The 19,583-nt window shown below is 44.9% G+C and overlaps 1 protein-coding gene across 1 annotated transcript in view; it reads right to left on the bottom strand.

Annotated features, from left to right (window-relative positions):
- The window catches only part of Ppm1h (protein phosphatase, Mg2+/Mn2+ dependent 1H), a 253,940-nt gene extending 236,574 nt beyond the window's left edge, over nt 1-17,366 (bottom strand). The window contains exon 1 of the mRNA XM_075954933.1: nt 16,988-17,366. Within this exon, the coding sequence (XP_075811048.1) occupies nt 16,988-17,232 (245 nt within the window). The 5' untranslated portion in view covers nt 17,233-17,366. The remainder of the gene's footprint in view (nt 1-16,987) is intronic.
- Between the last annotated feature and the right edge of the window lie 2,217 nt (nt 17,367-19,583).

The raw sequence follows: 19,583 nt of genomic DNA, 5'->3' as shown, positions 1-19,583 counted from the left end.
AGACAGATTGAGTTTGGTGTCTCCCACCTGCAATCCAGCACTCAGCAGACAGAGGAAGGAAAATCACACAAACCACACCAGCCTGGGCAATATAGGCAGTTCAAGCCAGTTCACTCTGCACACTAAAAATTATCTCAAAAAGAAAGAAAAACAAAAGAATAGGATAATTTGTATATACATGGAAAGATATTTATTTTAGGGTTTAGAAAAGTACTGAGGGGCTAGAGGGTTGACTCAGCAGTTTAAGAACACTGGCTGCTCTTCCAGAGGTCCTGAGTTCAACTCCTAACACCTTACTGGTGGCTCACAACCATCTAGAACTACAGTCCCAGGTAGTTCTGCCCTCTTCTGATGTGCAGACGTACATGCAGACAAAATACCCACATACATAAAATACAAAAGTAAACACTTTTTAAAAAAGAGAAACATGGTGAGTATGGAGAGTTATCTCCTTTCATAAATACAATACACACTGTGAGATACATAGAAATTGTTATTTCACTGATAAATAATATTTACACATAATTATATTCTTCATAATGTCCATAAGAATTTGAAGTACCTACAACAAACCTATCATTTCTCGGATAATAAAACTGCAACAACATTAAAAAATTACTTCTAAGTTCCTGACTAATTAATTGATATTCCTCCTTGTCGAGGGGCTAGCAGAAGTCTAAAGATATTTGTTAAGTTTTTCTCATTTGTAGTTAGTAAATGATAGAAAATTTTACAAGGGAGACTTTTGCCCTAGGGTTGAACTCTGCTACAAAAATATTATTCTCAGCACGAGTTTAATTAAATCTGCAGCTGATGAGCGTCAGGCCAATCAGGAAACTTGGCAGCATTGTCCCAGCCAGGAAAATAAAACCATTATGAAGCAGTTTTTCAACAAGGAACAGAACGCTGGAGAAGTTTTGGAACGGCGTGCTTGAGAGAGGTGTTGAGAATTTAGCACAGTGGTCTTGACACCGACCTGAGCACACCTGGGGAAAAGTTCTCAGGTGTGTGTGCAGAATCCAGCCCTGCTGGCACATTCCAGCTGGGATCTAAGCCTGGAAAAACGAGGATCTGGGAAGGCAACACTACAGGCGTGAAGCCACCGTGGCACACTGGGGCCTGGGGGACCTACACTGTGGGCAGTCAGGACGCAGGCTTAACTGAAACAGCGGCAAGCACTTTGCTTTGGGCAGAGACAGAACACTCCTCGGGGGTCCTCATTGATGGGACCTAAGGGATTTGATGTGTCTGGGTACTTTTTTTTTCTTTTTCTAATGGCGGCAACTCAATGCTTATGTGCCACAGCTTGCAAAGAAAATCTTCCCCCAAGGAATCTTAAAACCACTGTGATGATAATGACAATGACAATAATCCATAAGGGCCAAAGATTAGGAAGCAAGCTCTTCTAGGAGTCCAGAGCACGTACTGATGCCCAGGAGTTTGGCGCTCTTGGGAGGGGGCGGAGCCTTTAAGAGGCAAGGCCCAGGTGAAGGCCCTTCAGCCACTAGGGCACCCCTTGAAGGAACAACCCAGACACCCTCCTCCCCTTCCACCCTCCTTTGACCACCATGAGATGGCCAGGCCTTCTCTGCCATGATGTATGTACCATATACCACCCAGGCCAAAAGCCAGGCCAGCTTCAACAGAAACTTCCGAACCCGTGTTGATGTATGTATCTTGAGCATTTTGTCTCGCGGATGGGAAGCTAATACATAGGTCCTAGTGGCTCCCGGGATGAAAGACAAGCCGCAATGTGGTGCTCATAAGGAAGGCAAACGGGAAGACAGACTTCATGTCTAAGACAATGGCTGGAGCAGTCAGGTGGCCGCCTTCAGCGCTCACCTGATGCCCTGAGGCAGGAGCGGGGAGAGGAGGCAGGGCTTCCAGGGCTGCCTGTGAATTCCCCATAAGAGCACTATTTTAAATAAATAAAAATAAGCCAGCAGCTGCCATAGTCCAGCTTGCCAACTCTTCTCTCCTTAGTGGCTGCACTGACTTCCCAGCCACGCTCGCTCTGGACACCTGGTTCTAGCAACAGGGCAGCCTGGCCTTGGGGGGGGGGGGCTTCCACCCTTTCATAATCACAGGGATAGCTGCTGGGAGCCATCTAATTGACCTCTGGCTCTGCTCCACCTTCTGCATTACGGAGGCGCACACTCCCAAGGACTGATAACGCCGTTGCTTCTCCCCAAACATACATTCTGGACTTCATCATCCTCACAGGCTACTCATTTGCAACCAAGGACCGTACTTATTTTCTCTTTTATGTGGGGCAAAAAAGCTCGTGTTCCGTCGGCATTGTTACCAGCTTGCTTTCCCAGCTGGACCATCCCTCGAATCCTCTTAGAGCTTTTCACAGTCATTCTACCTTCAAATCACTTCCTCCTCAACATTCCCTGTGCAGCTTTGGTTTCTGCCAGCTGTGTGTGCTACGCTGTCAATGCCCACTGTTTCTAAATGACACGGAAGGGCTACTGGGATACCAGAGCAGACCACTTAAAAATAATGTCTCGAAAAACCAAAAAAAAAAAAAAAAGAAAAGAAAAGAAAAGAAAAATAAAGTAATTCGATAACCTGCTACATTTTGAGGTTTTTAAATTTGTTATTTGAAAAGTTCCCCCTTCCTATACTTAATATGGAAAAGGTCACATGGTAGGAAGGCATCTCTTTTTTAATGCTTAAAAATCTACTTATCATCTCCCAAAAGGACAGTGTCCAAACCACGTGGGCCATTTCAGCTCACCAAGTAATTGATCTATCTCTCGGTCTGCCCGCATCCCTGCAATGATTAATCACACCATCAAGATTCCATAGGGCCCAGTCTGTGCAAGTCACTGATGGCGAAGCTTACACTGTAAGGTCACTCACTGGTGGGCAAACACTGCTGGGGACACTATACCCAAATGCTGCTAGCCTGGCTGCTCCCCAGATCACTGAGCTGAAACACACACCCTTTAAAGTGTGAAGCCCATTAATCGGGAACCCCAGAGTTTTCCAGAAGCTCAAAAGGTTTTTCTAAAATCTGACTTATGACTGAGTCCCACTCTTGAGAATTCCAGAGCACTTTTCCAAGTAGTGCGAGCCACTTCTTAACTTATCGCATACAGTGGACAGATTGGCTTCAAGGCTTATTGCATTTCCAACGACATTACATTACCAAAAAAAACCCCTTTCAAGTCAAGGAAAATATGATAATTTGGCAAGTCCCAAACTGCTGCTATGCTTAGGAAAGCACATATACCAAGAAAGTTAAGTATAACTAAGAAAGATTGCTACATTCAATGGAATTATTTTAAAGTGCTTGGAAAACATAATTTTATTCAAAATGTGATGTGCTCGTCTTCCCTTATCCAATTTAAAGGCACCTGAAGAGTAGGTCTTGTTAGCTTCCTCTGAGAAGCAAAAACATTAAACTCCTTCTCCTGGTAATTTGTTTACAAGAATAAGATGCCTTTTGTTGCTGTTGCTTAGCTATATCTTATTTATTCTTGTGTATCCGTGTATCTGCTCATGTGAGCCGTGGAACATGTGTGCAGGCCAGACAAATGTAGGAGTTTGTTCTCTTCTTCCATTGTGTGGGTCTTGCGGATGGCCGTCAAGCCATCCAACTTAAGCGTCTTTATCCACTGAGCCAACTGGTTGACCTAGGATATTCTTTTCTTAATGAATGACTCCACACAGAGCTGTATCAATGATTCCGTAGCCAGCGCCGGCACAGAAAGACAACATGAGATGTTGAGGCGGCTAGAGCTCTCTTCAGCCCCCATTTTATTCTTCCTTTTATTTATTTTGGTGAGAAAGAGAGACAGACAGATGCTGCAACTCTTTTCCATTTAAAGATAAAGATGTTGATCCTGAGAGCTCATGTAGGCCCTTAGCAACCACCCACAGCCAGGGAGTTATAAATGAGCATTATTATTATTATTACCTTTATTCTATTATGAAAGCATAAAATCCACATTGAGGAAACACACCTAAGTATTTAAATTGTACAGCTATTTAGAGCAACAGTTCTCAACCCGTGGGTTGCGACTCCTTTGGCAAACCTCTATCTCCAAAACAATTTACATTATTATTAATAACAGTGGCAAAATTACAGTTATGCAGTAGCAGTAAAAAGAACTTAATGGTTGGTGGGGGTCACCACAGCATGAGGAATCCCATCCATCCTTGAACTATTGCATATATATATATTTTTTTCCTTAGTCCTTTTGTTAGGTTTTCCTTTACTTTGTTATTCTTTCCATAATAATTAAAAAACACAGCACTGTATTCTAGGGTTACAGCATTAGGAAGGTTGAGAGCCAATGATTTAGAGAAGATTAAGTCAGAGATAGTGTAAGGACATACTATGGATCTACATGCCAGAAAAAAACACTTGGCTTGTCCACACTAGAAAGAACAGCCACTGAGCAGGTAGGTTCCTTGACTTCTCTCCTCCTAGCAAACAATGTCTACTTCTGCACTAAGAAGTCCAAGGCCAAGGTGTCTTGATTCATCCTGAGCACTATGCAGGCTCCATCTTGGGTCTTCATTAAAGGGTGCTCCATGGATAACACTCACTTGACCTGCACTTAACTTAACACGCACCTGCCTACAAGAGCAATTCAGATTTCAAACAAATCATTTCATGATGCAATTAAACAGGGACACAGCAAAGAGACACGTTCCAAGTCTCTCCCATACAAAGCTCTCCATGACATGCATGCTAACACACAGAAAGTTTAAGGACGGAAGAGGAGTTTTCTGTGTGCCAATGACACTGAAGTCCAATGTAGGGTGTCCCCTTGACATGGAAGACCCAACTGTTAGTGGTTTTTCTCAAAAATTTTAATTATTATGGAAAGACTAACATAAAGTAAAGAAATCTAAAGAAGATGCATATGCAGTACTTCAAGGATGGATTGAATAACAACACAGGCAACTATATCACAAAGCAAATACAGCAAGTCAAGGAATCTAGATGGTGGGGATGTGGTTCCTGGCACATAGTGGCTTCAATTTCCCTGCAAGTTTCAAACATTTTATAAGAGGCCAATCCTGGTCATGCATACCTTTAGTTCTAGCACTTGGGTGACAGATGCAAGCAGATCTCTGTGAGTTCCAGACTAGCCTGGTTTCTACTGTGACTTCTCTGCCAGTCTCCATGAGTTCCAGACTAGCCTGGTTTCTACTGTGACTTCTCCACCAGTCTCTGTGAGTTCCAGACTAGCCTGGTTTCTACTGTGACTTCTCTGCCAGTCTCCATGAGTTCCAGACTAGCCTGGTTTCTACTGTGACTTCTCCACCAGTCTCTGTGAGTTCCAGACTAGCCTAGTTTCTACTGTGACTTCTCCACCAGTCTCTGTGAGTTCCAGACTAGCCTGGTTTCTACTGTGACTTCTCCGCCAGTCTCTGTGAGTTCCAGACTAGCCTGGTTTCTACTGTGACTTCTCCGCCAGTCTCTGTGAGTTCCAGACTAGCCTGGTTTCTACTGTGACTTCTCCACCAGTCTCTGTGAGTTCCAGACTAGCCTAGTTTCTACTGTGACTTCTCCACCAGTCTCTGTGAGTTACAGACTAGCCTAGTTTCTACTGTGACTTTGCCAGTCTCTGTGAGTTCCAGACTAACCTGGTTTCTACTGTGACTTCTCCACCAGTCTCTGTGAGTTCCAGACTAGCCTGGTTTCTACTGTGACTTCTCTGCCAGTCTCCATGAGTTCCAGACTAGCCTGATTTCTACTGTGACTTCTCCACCAGTCTCTGTGAGTTACAGACTAGCCTAGTTTCTACTGTGACTTTGCCAGTCTCTGTGAGTTCCAGACTAACCTGGTTTCTACTGTGACTTCTCCACCAGTCTCTGTGAGTTCCAGACTAGCCTGGTTTCTACTGTGACTTCTCCGCCAGTCTCTGTGAGTTCCAGACTAGCCTGATTTCTACTGTGACTTCTCCACCAGTCTCCGTGAGTTCCAGACGAGCCTGAGTTCTAGTGTGACTACCAGGGTGACACAATAAGATTCTGTCTTTCTTCTTCTTCTTCTTCTTCTTCTTCTTCTTCTTCTTCTTCTTCTTCTTCTTCTTCTTCTTCTTCTTCTTCTTCTTCTTCTTCCTTCTTCTTCCTTCTTCTTCCTTCTTCTTCCTTCTTCTTCTTCTTCTTCTTCTTCTTCTTCTTCTTCTTCTTCTTCTTCTTCTTCTTCTTCTTCTTCTTCTTCTTCTTCAGGTTTTCATGATAAAGCTCTGGGGAAAATATCGCAACGAAACAGGCAGCAGTCTCACTGGGACAGTTCTTAGTCTAGACAACAATCTCTTTTGTTCTTAATCTGTCCCCTGGGACCCAGAGTTCAGAGGTGAAAAGGGCCTTGGCACACTCCAAGATAATTAATCTGTGGTTTTTATGGCTTCATAAAAAATTTAGAAAAACGCTGGCAATTTCACAGTATTTTCATAAAACTGTAAGTACTTGATCTAAAAACTGTTCCTGTGTCTTAGATCACATGCTTCTACACGTCTGGCTTTAAAATACAACCAATATGTTGGTGATATCTGATGATAAGATTAAATGTCCTCTTGGCAAAATGAAAATAATCCTGTGTTGGTTTTCACAGTATTTTGGGAATAAGGTTACAAAATGAAAATTATGGAACCAATCCAATCCCTCCATTTTGTAAGAAGAAACTGAGGCCAGAACTATGTAACCGAAACAGTAGCTGTCTCTATGAATCCTGGGAAAATCATTCACTCCAGAGATCAGGAAGGTGACTGACATCACAGGTGGGATGTCCATCTAAGAATAAAACCCAGGCTGCACACACAGGGACAAAAGCCAACTGGCAAGTCACCCGACTGCTGCCTCTTCAGTGCTATACTATAGGAAGTGTTTCCCATTCTCAGAATTTACAGCGACTTTTCTGAGTTTTGACATGAGGCATTCAACCACACTTGTAAAAATCTAGTTTAACACAAGAGCGTACAGACATGCAAATTTATCCCCTCCGATACTATCATCTGTTGGCCTTACTTTCTAGTAGCCAAATGGAAAGCATGAGAATACAGTTAAACATGCCATTTTCCTTGGTAGCTTTCACTAGATGGAGATGTTGTGTGAGACAGAAGCGGTGGCTATCAGATCTCAGACTTGAACTGATTCAAGAAATGTACCAAGAAAACGTGCACGCACACTACCAAAAAATTACAAGAAGTTCATCAAATTGAACCTATATCTAACGGAGGTAAATAGTACAGACCTTCGAAGACTTAAAAAAAAAAGAGGTTACAGAAGATAAATTGAACTTCAATTTTATATACCAGATTAGACATCCATTGACATATTATGTCTCTTATTAGCCTAGAAAACAGGGATGAGTAAAAAGGCAACTGGAGTGGCGCACTCATAGCAAGGTTTACCAGGGGGCTGCAATGCCTTTGTTAGTGTGAACTGGATAATTGTCAGGACGACATGAATTTCATAGCTGGCCTGCGTCTGTCTAGTCTAGGATGGGCAGAAATGATACAAAGGATGGCCAATGTAAGAGCAGACTGAAGCACGTAACAGGAACAGCATCCTGAGCATCCTGAGCCATGCAGGGTAGCGGGGGAATTCAGACACAAATGCACAATTTTCCAGGATCAAAATGCAAGCAGCTTCATAAAGGATTGAATTCTAAAAACTCAACCATCAGTATTATAATCCGGTCACTTCTAAAGGTTTGCTGTTCAGTGATAATGGTTTGGAAATGTATAAAGATGAGGCCAATTTCCTTTCTGATCTGCAACTACAACATAAATCTGAAGTAAACCTGGAACTCCAGTGTTTGTGGCTAAATGAGTTACCTATAGTAGAAATTTTTATCTGTCTGTCCAGCCTGTACTATTACAAAGAACTCTTTGCCTGTGGTGGGCTCTGGCAGCCATGCTGAGATGGGATCTTGACTCCCTGGTCACGGACAGGCATCTGATACAAGCTGAACCAAATCGAGACATCCCAACCCCTCACCCCTGCCCTACAGCATCCGAACTCCAGATTGGAATGGAGGCTTCAGTTAGTCTGTCCTAGTTGCTTGCTGGCATGGACAGGTGGACGTGAGGCTACTGAAGGAATGAAAGAATACCTGGTTTGCTTCTGGGTGATTTTGGGGTTCAGAGGTTCAGTCCCTTGTGGGGATTCTCACTATGCTTGGACTAAGATAACTGTGGTGGTTTGGATGACTGACCTATAGGGAGAGACACTATTAGGAGGTGTTGAGGTTTCATATATGCTCAAGTTACCACCCACTATCCCAGACTACTTCCTGTTACTTGTGGGTCAAGATGTTTGATTCTCAGCTCCTTCTCCAGCACCATAGCAGCCTGCACACTGCCATGATGTCTGCCACCACAATAATGAACTAAACCTTTGAACTGTAAGCCAGCCACAATTAAATGTTTTCCTTTATAAGAATTGCCATGGTTATGGTGTCTCTTCACAGCAATAGTATACTGACTAAGACACTAACACTCTTCTCTATGTCTCTCTTTCCTTCTTTGATCCTAAGAAACTCTACTTCTATGTCTTATAACCAAGAACACTAAATAGCTAAGAAGCTAAGATGGTTATTATAGTACTCCAAAAGTTGGAAATGATACTAAACAAAAGCCATAACAGAATTTAAATGTGATCATACAGAAATGAAACTTGTAAAGGAAAAAAAAATATAGTTAGATGCTGAACATGATGCTTAATATTCTCAACTTGATGGGCTTTAAAGTCACCACAGGAAGAAATCACTGGGCATGTCTATCGGAGATTATCTAGGTCAGGTTAATACAGGTGGGGAAATCCACCTAATGTGGGCAGCATCCCCTCCTGGACTGAATCCCCAGACTAAATAAGAAGTAACCTAGCTGAGCACAACACTTACACCTCTCTGCTTCCAGATTGCATGTGCAATTTGACAGCTCCCTCAAGCTCCCGCTTCTACCACTTCCCCACCCTGAGAGACTCTGTGCTCTGGAACTGTAAGCCAAAGTGAATCATTGCTTCCTCAAGTTGCTTCTATCAGGTGTTTTCGTCTCATCAATTAGAAAAGTAACTAATTCACCGACTATATGAAAGAAATGTTGCACTGTAGGAGGCTAACGGTTAATGCTCTTATAAATAAAGTCATCCCCAAAGAGTGAACAAAACTATATAGGTTAGAAAGAATAATCATCCAAGTGGCCACTATATGATAGATGATATATGTATGATACGGGATTCCCTTCTGTATGCTGTGAATTACATTGGTTAATAAAAAAAATGCATTGAGCCTAGAGTAGAGCAGGGTAAAACAGAGCCAGGTGGGGAAAACTAAACTGAATGCTGGGAGAAAGAAGGCTGAGTCAGAGAGAAGCCATATATAGCCCTGCCAGAGACAGATGCTCAGAATGGAACTTTACCCAGGAAGCCACACAGATGGTGGCACACAGATGAATGGAGATGAGCTAGTTTAGGATATAAGAGTTATCCAGAAATACGCTTAAGCTATTGGCCAAACAGCATTGCAAATAAGACGGTTTCTGTGTGATTATTTTGGGGATGAACAGCCGGGAACTACCTAGCGACCTCCACAACCGTATATACATGACTATTTAGTTCCGCTAAGTTTAAGTTTTAATGAAGGCCTTCTCGTCTTTTCGATGATTGGCAAACATCAAAGGCTCACTGCTTAATTAGCTCCAGTCACATACTGCTGACTACAGTATGAAGGGGTACAGCCAGTCTGATAATGTGAATCATAATCATGAGTGTGCCTGGCTTCTACCCAAGCTCTCCACATCTACAAGCTATCCTTAGGAAAATAATTAGAGGAGCAGAATGAATCTTAAAGTCTAAGTGTAAAGCCCAGATGGGATTCCACTAGCGATTTATTAATGCAAAGCCTTGCACCGGAGGGTCAGGCATCACTCTGATACTGACCTAGAGAGGAGTCCAACCCACGCTCTTGAAGAAGACGCCATCAGAGGCATGCGCAAGTGACCCACTTTTATTTTTTTAAGATACAGTAAGTCTAAATCGATCTTGAGTATTGACAACGATGATTGGCTTTACCATCTCACTTTATCCTTTAGAGCTTTCAGTCAATTGTATATTATTTCAGTACTTTTGATGACATTTTACACTTATATTTTAGAAAGTTTTTTGTGTGGATAAGAGTTAAAGAATGTGTGTAGTTAACAAATAGAAAGGAAAGAAATATCTATAAGAGAGATAAAATCACCAGAGGTGGGAGTGAGAACTTGGGCTGGGTCTTGAGAAGTCTGCCACATAAAAAACCACCGTGTTTTTAATGAGCTTATGCACCCATGCGGCACGCACTTAGTTAACTTCATATGGAAAATACACCGTAAGGAGCATGCACACAGGGACATCCCGATACACAACTGCAGCTCTGAGAAAATGCTAATGCGTCTAATAAGGTAGAGTGGTGGTGGGGATATGGAAATCGGCCAAGCAAATCAAAAGCTATCCTCTTGCTATATTCAAAGTGTCTGTGATAGAATAAATTAGAAAGCTGGCAAAACCACCGGAGGGATCACTTAGGAAAGGCTCCTCAACTATTGCCCTTAACACGAGTTCATGTAATTAGGTTTATTTTAATTACACAGGTTGCCTTCCCTCTCCCACCGGCATGGAATACGGTAACAACGGAGGTCACAGAGGCCACGCTATGAAGCAGAATCAAAACATGGTCACCTAACTGCAGTTTTTCCCACTCTCTCATCTTGCCCCATCTGCAGGGGCGACACACTGTACTTGATGAGACGTTAGTTAGGTTCCAACTCAGGGCTTCTCAGCCTTCCTAACGCTGCAACCCTTTAATACAGTTCCTCATGGTGTGCTGACCCCCAACCATAAAATTATTTTCATTGCTACTTCATAACTGTTATTTTGCTACTGTTAGGAATATCTGTGTTTCCTGATGGTCTTAGGTGACCCCTGTGAAAGGGCAGTTTGACCCTTCCCAAGGCATTGTGACCCACAGGTTGAGAACCACTCCTCATCTCCCACGTCCTTCACTCCCATCCTGTGGTCTTAGCAAGAATCTTGCTGAAGAAGTTTAGGAGGAACTCTTCAACCATGCTAACTGATCAAGCTTCCATCCCCAACCTCTGAAAGACAAGTTAATATGTTTCTAGCAATAATCCTGCTAGGTCAGGCCTCTCCGCCAAACTCCCACTTAGCTCCCAAGTCATCAGTCCAGCAATGCAGAGTTGAATTTAAATGCTATACTGCAACAGGACGATTTTCTTTACAGCGGGTGTGCATAAAGGTCTCAGCACAGTTGGGAACAGAGCTAATCACAAAACTATTTGGGGGGGGGGAGAATACTTTCCTTCCCTCATGTGACCTAAGTACTGAGATTCAAAATTGCTCAGAGGCACAAGAGGCTGAAATCACAACAAACAACTCCCCCAGCCTTGACATCTTTAAATGTGGCAGTCTTTGATGTCACTTCAAAGATGGTCCACAAAGGATGGGGGCAGGGGTGGGGGCAGGGGTGGGGGCGAGGCAACTCTATAATGCAGCTATAGGACGATGCCTGTGTCTTCTTACATGATAGACCTAGCATGGGACTGGTGCCTGCCACATAGCACAGGGCAGTGATGTCATCATTGGGAAGTACCAGAAACAGATGAGCGATGTTTATTTCTCAAAAGAAGGAATAACTTCAAGAGTGGAAAAGCTAATTCTCTGTTTAAATTAGGCAAATTAGAAAGCTCAAGACACTCAAAAAATTTTTTCTACAGAACACAAAGAAAACGGTCTTGAGCAATATGTGTTTGAAGGAAACAATACCGCTCTACGGGGTTAAGTTACCAGATGGAGTTGCCATCATCATATCCAGAAAACCCCGGTGTGGTAGGCATATCATGCATGATATTGTCTACCCAAACAGAGTTCTACCACAGGTAAATATACCTGTCAGGAGAGCTAAATCCAGTTCTAAAAAGCAGGCATTGTCTTGGAAGGAACATGATGCATTTGTCTACAAAAACGGCCCCTACAGGCGTGCCCGCTAGGAATGAAGTCAGCCAGTGGAAACTCAGACCTGGAAAATTAAAGCCTTCCAAAGTCACCATTGAGCAGAGGAAACATCTTTAGCTCCTCAGACCCATTTCACCTGTAAATAAACTCTATGGACAGGGCAGGTCAACGTCCACCCCACCCCCTACTTCTTTTCACCCTCTCAACCAGAGGCGGAAAGAAAGCCGTGGGGTTCCTTTGCTGTAAAGGCAAAACAGAGGTTCTGCAGCAGGGACACCCCTGAAAGGTGTGTGAAGGAAGGGTGAGTGTACCAGGGAGACCGGAGCAGGGAAGGAAAACAAAAACAAAACCCAAACGAAAACCTGGAAGCTTCAGGATAAACGGAGTTTCTCTGTCCTTACCAGGGCAGGGCCAACCAATGCTATTTGTTGGCAGCTGGTATTGAGAGCTGTCGTTGAAAGATGGAGTGGCCTACAGGTGCTAAATCAAAATCCAACGCCCGTGAGCTGGTCTCTGGGTTTTAATAAGGTTGTTTCGTCCAAAAGTTTACAATTTGGAACTAACTCTGTAAGACTGAAAGAACTTACCTAATGCACATCAAAGTGATGTTTAAGATTTTGGGTTTTTTTTTTGTTGTTTTTTTTTTTCCGAGACAGGGTTTCTCTGTGGTTTTGGAGCCTGTCCTGGCACTAGCTCTTGTAGACCAGGCTGGTCTCAAACTCACAGAGATCCGCCTGCCTCTGCCTCCCGAGTGCTGGGATTAAAGGCGTCCGCCATCACCGCCCGGCTAAGATTTTATTTTTTTTAGTCCATGTCCAGCGGTGCCTTTATTAGAAAATATGCAATAAAATACATTCATCTACTTAGGTGCAAAATTATACAATTACTATTATTGAAAAATGTATCATTAATAAAACTTCAATGATGCTTAATGTACAAAACACTGGCTGATTCTCTGGCACTTAAGCAAAACCTCCATTACCGCGTGCACATCTGAGTCTCCCTGAACAGCAGAAAAGTTAAGACAGATTTTTTTTAAATGTAAAAAAAAAAAAGACTATAAACCAATAAAACAATGATCTGACCTCAGGCCCCTGCACCACTGGGACACCTTTGTGGTATTTGAACTTGTGGAACTGGAGGGAAGTGGCTGTCCCCATCGTCTCTGGGTCAGACAGTGGCTTCCCCTGGTACTCTATGGGTAGACCTCACAGGCTCAGTCAGTGGTTTCAAAGCCAAGATTCAAAATGGAACTTGCTAATGCATGTTTTTATAAAGATATTGACTATTACTGCAGTGCTTTGAAAAGCTTCATGACTTGGCAAATGCCCCTTAATCGAGAGCCGCGGTTCTCAGCCTCCCTAATGCCGAGACCCTTTAATACAGTTCCTCACGCGGTGCTGACCCGAACCATAAAATCATTTCACCGTGATTTCATAACTATAATTTTGCTACTGTTATGAGTCATAATGTAAATATCTGATATGGAGGATGTCTAGTATTGACCCATAGGTTGAGAGCCTCTTGTTGACCTAGTGGCTACATTTTACCCCCACAGCAAGAAACTCTTCAAGGAGGCAGAAAATCCCATGAGCACAGTTCGGGAATGGAAGAAGGTCTTGAGTCTCAGGATCATCAAGACAAGGGATTGCTTATAGCTGATTCTCTAATTCTCACACACAGACTGTCTCTTCCGAAAAGGGATTGCTAATAAATGACAAAAAGAGATCATTTATCATCCAAAATGATGGGCCATCAACATTACAGCTCAAAAGCCTTCTCCAACCTCCCCATCGCCAGGTGATGGCCTTCTTTCCCAGAAATCTGGGACACAGAATCCACTTCTTCCACTGAAGTGTATTTGTATGTGTGTGTGTACATGCACGTACATGTATATGTATATGTACATGTGTGTACATGTATGTACATGCATATGTATGTGTGCACGTGTACATGTGTATGTATGTGTGTATATGTATGTGTACATGTATGTACACGTGTATGAATGCACACATATCTCTAGCCTTCTTTCTACTTTTTAGCAGGAGACACGGTTTCACCAAGTTGCCCAGCCTGGTCTTGATCTCACTGTACCTCAGACAAGCTGTAACTTGTGACTCTCTTACCTTAGTCTCCTGAGTAACTTCAAACTTTTTTAAGAGGCAGAATCAAAGGACTAGCTCAATAGCATTTTCTACTGCCACAATCTAAACAATCTTCCCACCTACTGCAGTCCCCCCCCCCCCAGGAACCATCTAGAACAAAGAGAGGAGGATTTGTGCCTCTCAGTTCCTCTTCTAGGAACAGACAGACAACTTCTGATCATACCACCAGTTCTTTCTTCCTTTCTTGTTTCAGCCATTTTTATCACTTAGAATGCATTCTTTAAAAAATTTTTTACCATGTTTATGTATAAATTTTACAATTGTATGAATTAAAGAGAAAAATGATAGAGGTTTGAGTAATAATGGTACATTATTGTAACTGGGAAAAGTCGGCATGAGGGGAGAGAGACGTTAGTGACATTGTTAGCGGCCCATCCTTGGTCTGACAGATACATTGCAATTTGAAAATGTCGAGAGGGAGTTTGTGTCATGGGCCCTATAATTGGACCCACTGGGTTCAGATACAGGTTATATTAACATGGACAAGTTGCTCAACCGATTCATACCTGTGTTCTCATCTACAAAGTAGAAATGATAAGACTGTGGTGATATTTAGACGGCCTGACATGCACTTGAAAATACTAAAGAATGTCAAACATTAATTATGTTAACATTATTAATACTATAACGAAGTTTAGAAGAATGAGGTTTCTCAGGAGGCTAAGAAAGGGAGATCAGGAAACCTAGGTAGCTTGGGATACGGAGTAAGAACTTGTTTAGAGGTGAGAGCAGCCAGGGTAACGGAGTTCTACTCACATGGAGTTAGAATGATGTCCCTGACACAGTACTTTGTGGCAAGGCTACAGAATAACGCGGAGTACGCCGAGTATGCGCCTGTCTGGGAAGAAGACAGATGTGCTCAGAGGTATATAGAAACACATTTGGAAAAGCACAGATCCCCAACACTGAGTTGCTGGGGTCATGGGGTAGGGTGGGAGGAGCTGACTCATCCCTCAAGATCTTTGTGTGAATTAGTGTGCATGCGGTAGTAAGTTTGTAACTGGTTTTCAAAATTGAAGCTTTTATAGTGGCTTTTTCAGTCTTGGACTTGAACATCTCCCATAGTCTAGCCTAGGATAAGACAGGCCTCTCAGAGAGGAGGAAACAGGCTAAGGAGGGGTGTGGGGGCTTGGGAGGGGCGGGTAGAGCCATCCAGCTTCCTGTTCCTAATTTTCACTGAAATTTTCTTTTCTTTCTTCATACTTTTGTGATGTTTCCCCTTTATTGTGTCCACGTAGTTCCCACGGTCAGTAGGGCTGTCTTCCCCGATCTCATAATCTCACAGGGTATCTATCTCCCAGATCCTCAGGTGGCCTTGCTCCACCAAACCGCTGGCATCAAACCTCCACCGCTAGGGAGGTTGGCATGCACAAGGGCCTCCACGTATACAACTATGGGACTGCACCTCTCCAGGTGCTTTTGACCTTGCAAAGGGCTCAAATGGGCTTTTAAAAGTTCTTGTTCAGGCAAAGGACCGCTGGCATGAGTTAGCAAGCACACTCTTGCCGGTCTTTAGGATTCTCCACACAGGCTTCCTCATGGAGGCTACAGGGCTGTTTTGTTCCTTGTTTCTTTCTCTTTTACACTTGCTGCGGTTATGTCATACCCCACCTACCCAACCCTCGCCCTCCTCTCTTCACATGCCAGTCACCAATCCCCATTTGTACACAAGCGCATGGAGTCACGATCACAGCGATGACGCGACAGGAAAAAGAAGTCAAGATTTGAGGCAGAGAGCCCCGCAAGCCACCTACTTCCTGCACTGGAACCCGACTTGTAGGGAACCACGCCTGCTGGGGGATCCAGGCCACCAGAACCGGGTCAGCACTGAGGTGCACAGGCAAAGGGAAAATTGATTGGTTCCCGGATGAACCAATCAGAGAGAAAAGTCGTGCATCGGTTGGGGACGGCCAAGATTATACAGGGGGTGTTAAAGGAAAGGGGGCAGGTATGCTGAACACCACGGCTCAGAGTCCTTCTGGACCCACAGTCACTAACCTCGGGATTCTAGTCTAAATTCCCTCTTGCTTCCTAGTCTGCCAGTCCCACAAAGCTGAATAGTAAAGAATAGGTAAAGGAAAACATTACTTATCCCACCATTCACAAGACGGTTATTAATAGTCAATGGAGAAGTGGCCGTAGAGTAGGGGAAGAGCATTGAAACCTTTTCTCCCTGTTCCACACCCGGCTTTTTAAAATAGCAAATCACTCCGGAGCTCGTTTAATCGCAAAAGCTGATTACTAGAATGCTTCATTCGACGCCTGGAGTAAGTTTCTACCTCCCTAAGGACTGTGGGAAATGGTAGTGACATTTACTGGGTCGAGCAGCATTTCACTCTGTGCTCTACAGCCCAAGGAGCTCAGGGAAGGACCTGGCCGAATGTACAGTCACGCGCACCAAGCCGACCGCCTCGGGGCACACATCTTATGAGCCTCGACCTCACTGAACTCTTCGCGTGGGGGCACAAAGATTTTTTTTGAGGGTGGACGCAGATGCCAGGTCTTCCTACTGCGTTACAACTTCAGCTGAGCTGTTTTGACCACTTTTCCCCCTCCGAAATGTCACAGACCCCTTATTATAAGACCAATCCAACCTCAGCGTTCCCACGGTCCTGCGCCGCTCTCATCCGCTCTAGAACCCAGCGCCGGCCCCAAGAGCCCATCCATACCCGGAGGTTTGGGGGAAGAAGGGGGAAGGGAACTAGTCAGTGGAAGTAAAGAGGCTCTCGCCGAGGCCTGAAGGCCAGAGCCGGTGGACAGCCCCGGAGCTCGGAAGCTGCGAGAGGGAGGGGGTGGAACGGTGCGGGGGAAGGGCCCCGAGGAAAGCGGGGTGCACTCACTCTGCGTAGCCCGTGGCCCAGGGCAGCCGCCGGGTCTCCTTGAGAATGAGGATGGGGCGGGCGATGTGGTCTGCGCTGCACTCCACCTCATCCTGAGACAGCCCGAGGAACTCCGGCCGGCCGTACGGGAAGCGCAGGGGCAGGTCCGAGCCACCGCAGCCGCTGCCGCCGTGCTCGGAGCCGGAGCTGCCAGCCATGATGCCGCCCATGAAATTGGCCACGGCAGATTTCACCCGAGTGAGCATATTACTCCGGCGCCGGGCAGCCGCTCGGCGAGCAGGAGGCGGCGGCCGGCCGAGGCGCAGCGCGGGGCATGCAGGCTGCGGAGGGCGCGGGGCGCACGGGGAGCCAGCCGGGCCGCTGGAGCGCGCGGCTCCCAGAGCTCAGTGCTGCAGGGGGGCGAACCCCGGCCTCCCGTGCTCCCTGCTGCTGCCGCCGCCACCACCTCTCCCGGCGACACTTCCGCAACCGGGCGACATGGAACGGGCGGGCGGCTAGGGAGGACCAGCGAGAGCCCCGGGAGCGGCGGGCGGGCGGCGGCTGCGGCGGGTCCCTTCCCCGCCCCCTGCGCCCCGCTCCTGCGTGCGCGGAACTGAGCCCACCCGGCGAGCCTGCAGACCCGCCGCTCCTGCTGCCACCGCTACCGCTGTGGAGTCATGTGATAATCAGGCTGCACGGGCTCGGGCTGCGGCTCTGGCTCAGGCTCAGCCCCTCCCCTGTCGGCCAAGCCAGGCTAGCTCCCCGAGACCGTGACCTCCGGGGAAGACCGAGCCTGGCCTGGTCGGTACCTGGCGAGGAGGATGGGGGCGCTGTGAGCTGGTGGCTGTACAGGTGTTAGGGGCTGTCACGTGGCGTCAGGCAGCAGGGAGAAGCCAGCTGAGGGGTAGGCGCTGGGGTGAAAACTGCCTTTGACCTCCGGAAAAGAAACTTCGCGGAGGCAGGTGCAATCGAGGTGGGAGGTTTCCTAGTCCCACGATGGAAAGAAGTGTATCTATCCAAGTGCTGGAGTCTTTAACTACACAAAGAGTACACAAAAATCATTGGAAGTTTTCCCCTACGCAGCTAGAGAATCACTTTCCTTTTTCTTTGATTTACCTCTGCACGCGTCACTGCCCGTCACACAAGCCTTGCTTTGAATCTAGAATTTTCTACTACAGAAAATAAAAGATCTCCAAGAAATCAAGAACATGCAGTATTTAAACCAACATAAATCGTTTAACAAATTTACACACGCTCTTTCCTCCAACACAGCGACAAACCTATCTTACTATTGCAGTATTTTAACTGCACAAAATTTTTAAGGGCACGTTGAAAACTAAAGAAAAACAGAACACAGCCACTGAATTAAATGCTAAACTTAAAAACAAACAGATGCTTGTAATAAAATATATTTTGGCGGTCTTATGTTAATTTAAATGTCTTTAGAATAATAAATGTGCTTCTTCAAGGGTAACATTTGCTAAATATTGGTTTAGCTTATTTCTTTTTTAACTTTTGCAATAGGACCGGTATCCGTTTCGTGTTAAACTGTGTTACATCGTGTTCTGATGTTTACCTTCTATTAAATACTCTACGACTTCTGTAGCTGTGCTCTTAGCGGACACTTAGAGTTACCGGTGGAATCCAGGCCCTTATCTTTAGTGAGTGGAGAGCGGGGAGTGGGGGGTGGGGGGTTGGGGGAATGGTCCAGATGCTGTAGAAAGAGGAGCCCAGCATTCCCCAATCAGAAACCCTGTTCCTTAAGCCTGGCTAAGCCACAGTGGTTCCTCTTTTCAATATCTAGAATCATTTTTACAGGTGTTTCCTCCCTACGACCGCTTTACTTCAGATAATTTTAAATGTTTAGTGAAACTCCACTACTCTTGATCATCATTTTAATGTTTTTTAATTGAATAGACATTCGTTTTATCTGAGTCCCCTTCATCCCTCTAATTTGTGGGGAGGGACTGAATCAGTGGCTCAATCATGGAGAGCCCTGAGTGCTCTTTCAGAGGACCATGCTTCAATTCCCAGCACCCACAGGGTGGTTCACAAGAGCCTGTAGCTCCGGTTTCAAGGGATCTGAATCTCTCTTGGGACAATGCAATATCATGGAACACAAACATACACACAACCAAAACACCCATCCACAAACAACAAAGCGAAACATAAAAGAAAAAGATGAATGGGTCTTAAGGAATTTAAGTGACCCCAATTCAATCCATTCTTAAATATCGCATGGTTAAACTGAACTTCTCTGGAGGGTGACTCTCTCCATGTGCGTGTTTTGTCTAAGCAGCCACACTCATCACAGGCTCTGGACCCCTCTGGGTCTTAGATGCACCCAGACTCCCCCGTCTGGCATTTCCTGCAGTGCAGGTGCCTTTGGAAATCGCCCCTCAGTTGTTTCAGCCTCCATGTTTTGTTGAGTTTCGGGTTTTCTCTTCATTTCACTTTACAGTACAGTGTTAGTATGTATATGAAATTAGATTTTAATAAAAATTTCTTGTCTGATTTATTTTCAATTGCAAAGTAGTACCTAGCCATGGTATATTATAGATAACTAAAGTCCAGTGGTCCAGATCTGCAATGGAAGAGAAGATTCTTTCATCTTGAC

This window comes from Microtus pennsylvanicus, chromosome 20, assembly GCF_037038515.1.
Source record: "Microtus pennsylvanicus isolate mMicPen1 chromosome 20, mMicPen1.hap1, whole genome shotgun sequence".
In the NCBI taxonomy this organism is placed as follows: domain Eukaryota; kingdom Metazoa; phylum Chordata; class Mammalia; order Rodentia; family Cricetidae; genus Microtus; species Microtus pennsylvanicus.
The sequence above is the reverse complement of the archived record's forward strand: the minus strand, read 5'-3'. Positions and strand labels throughout refer to the sequence as shown.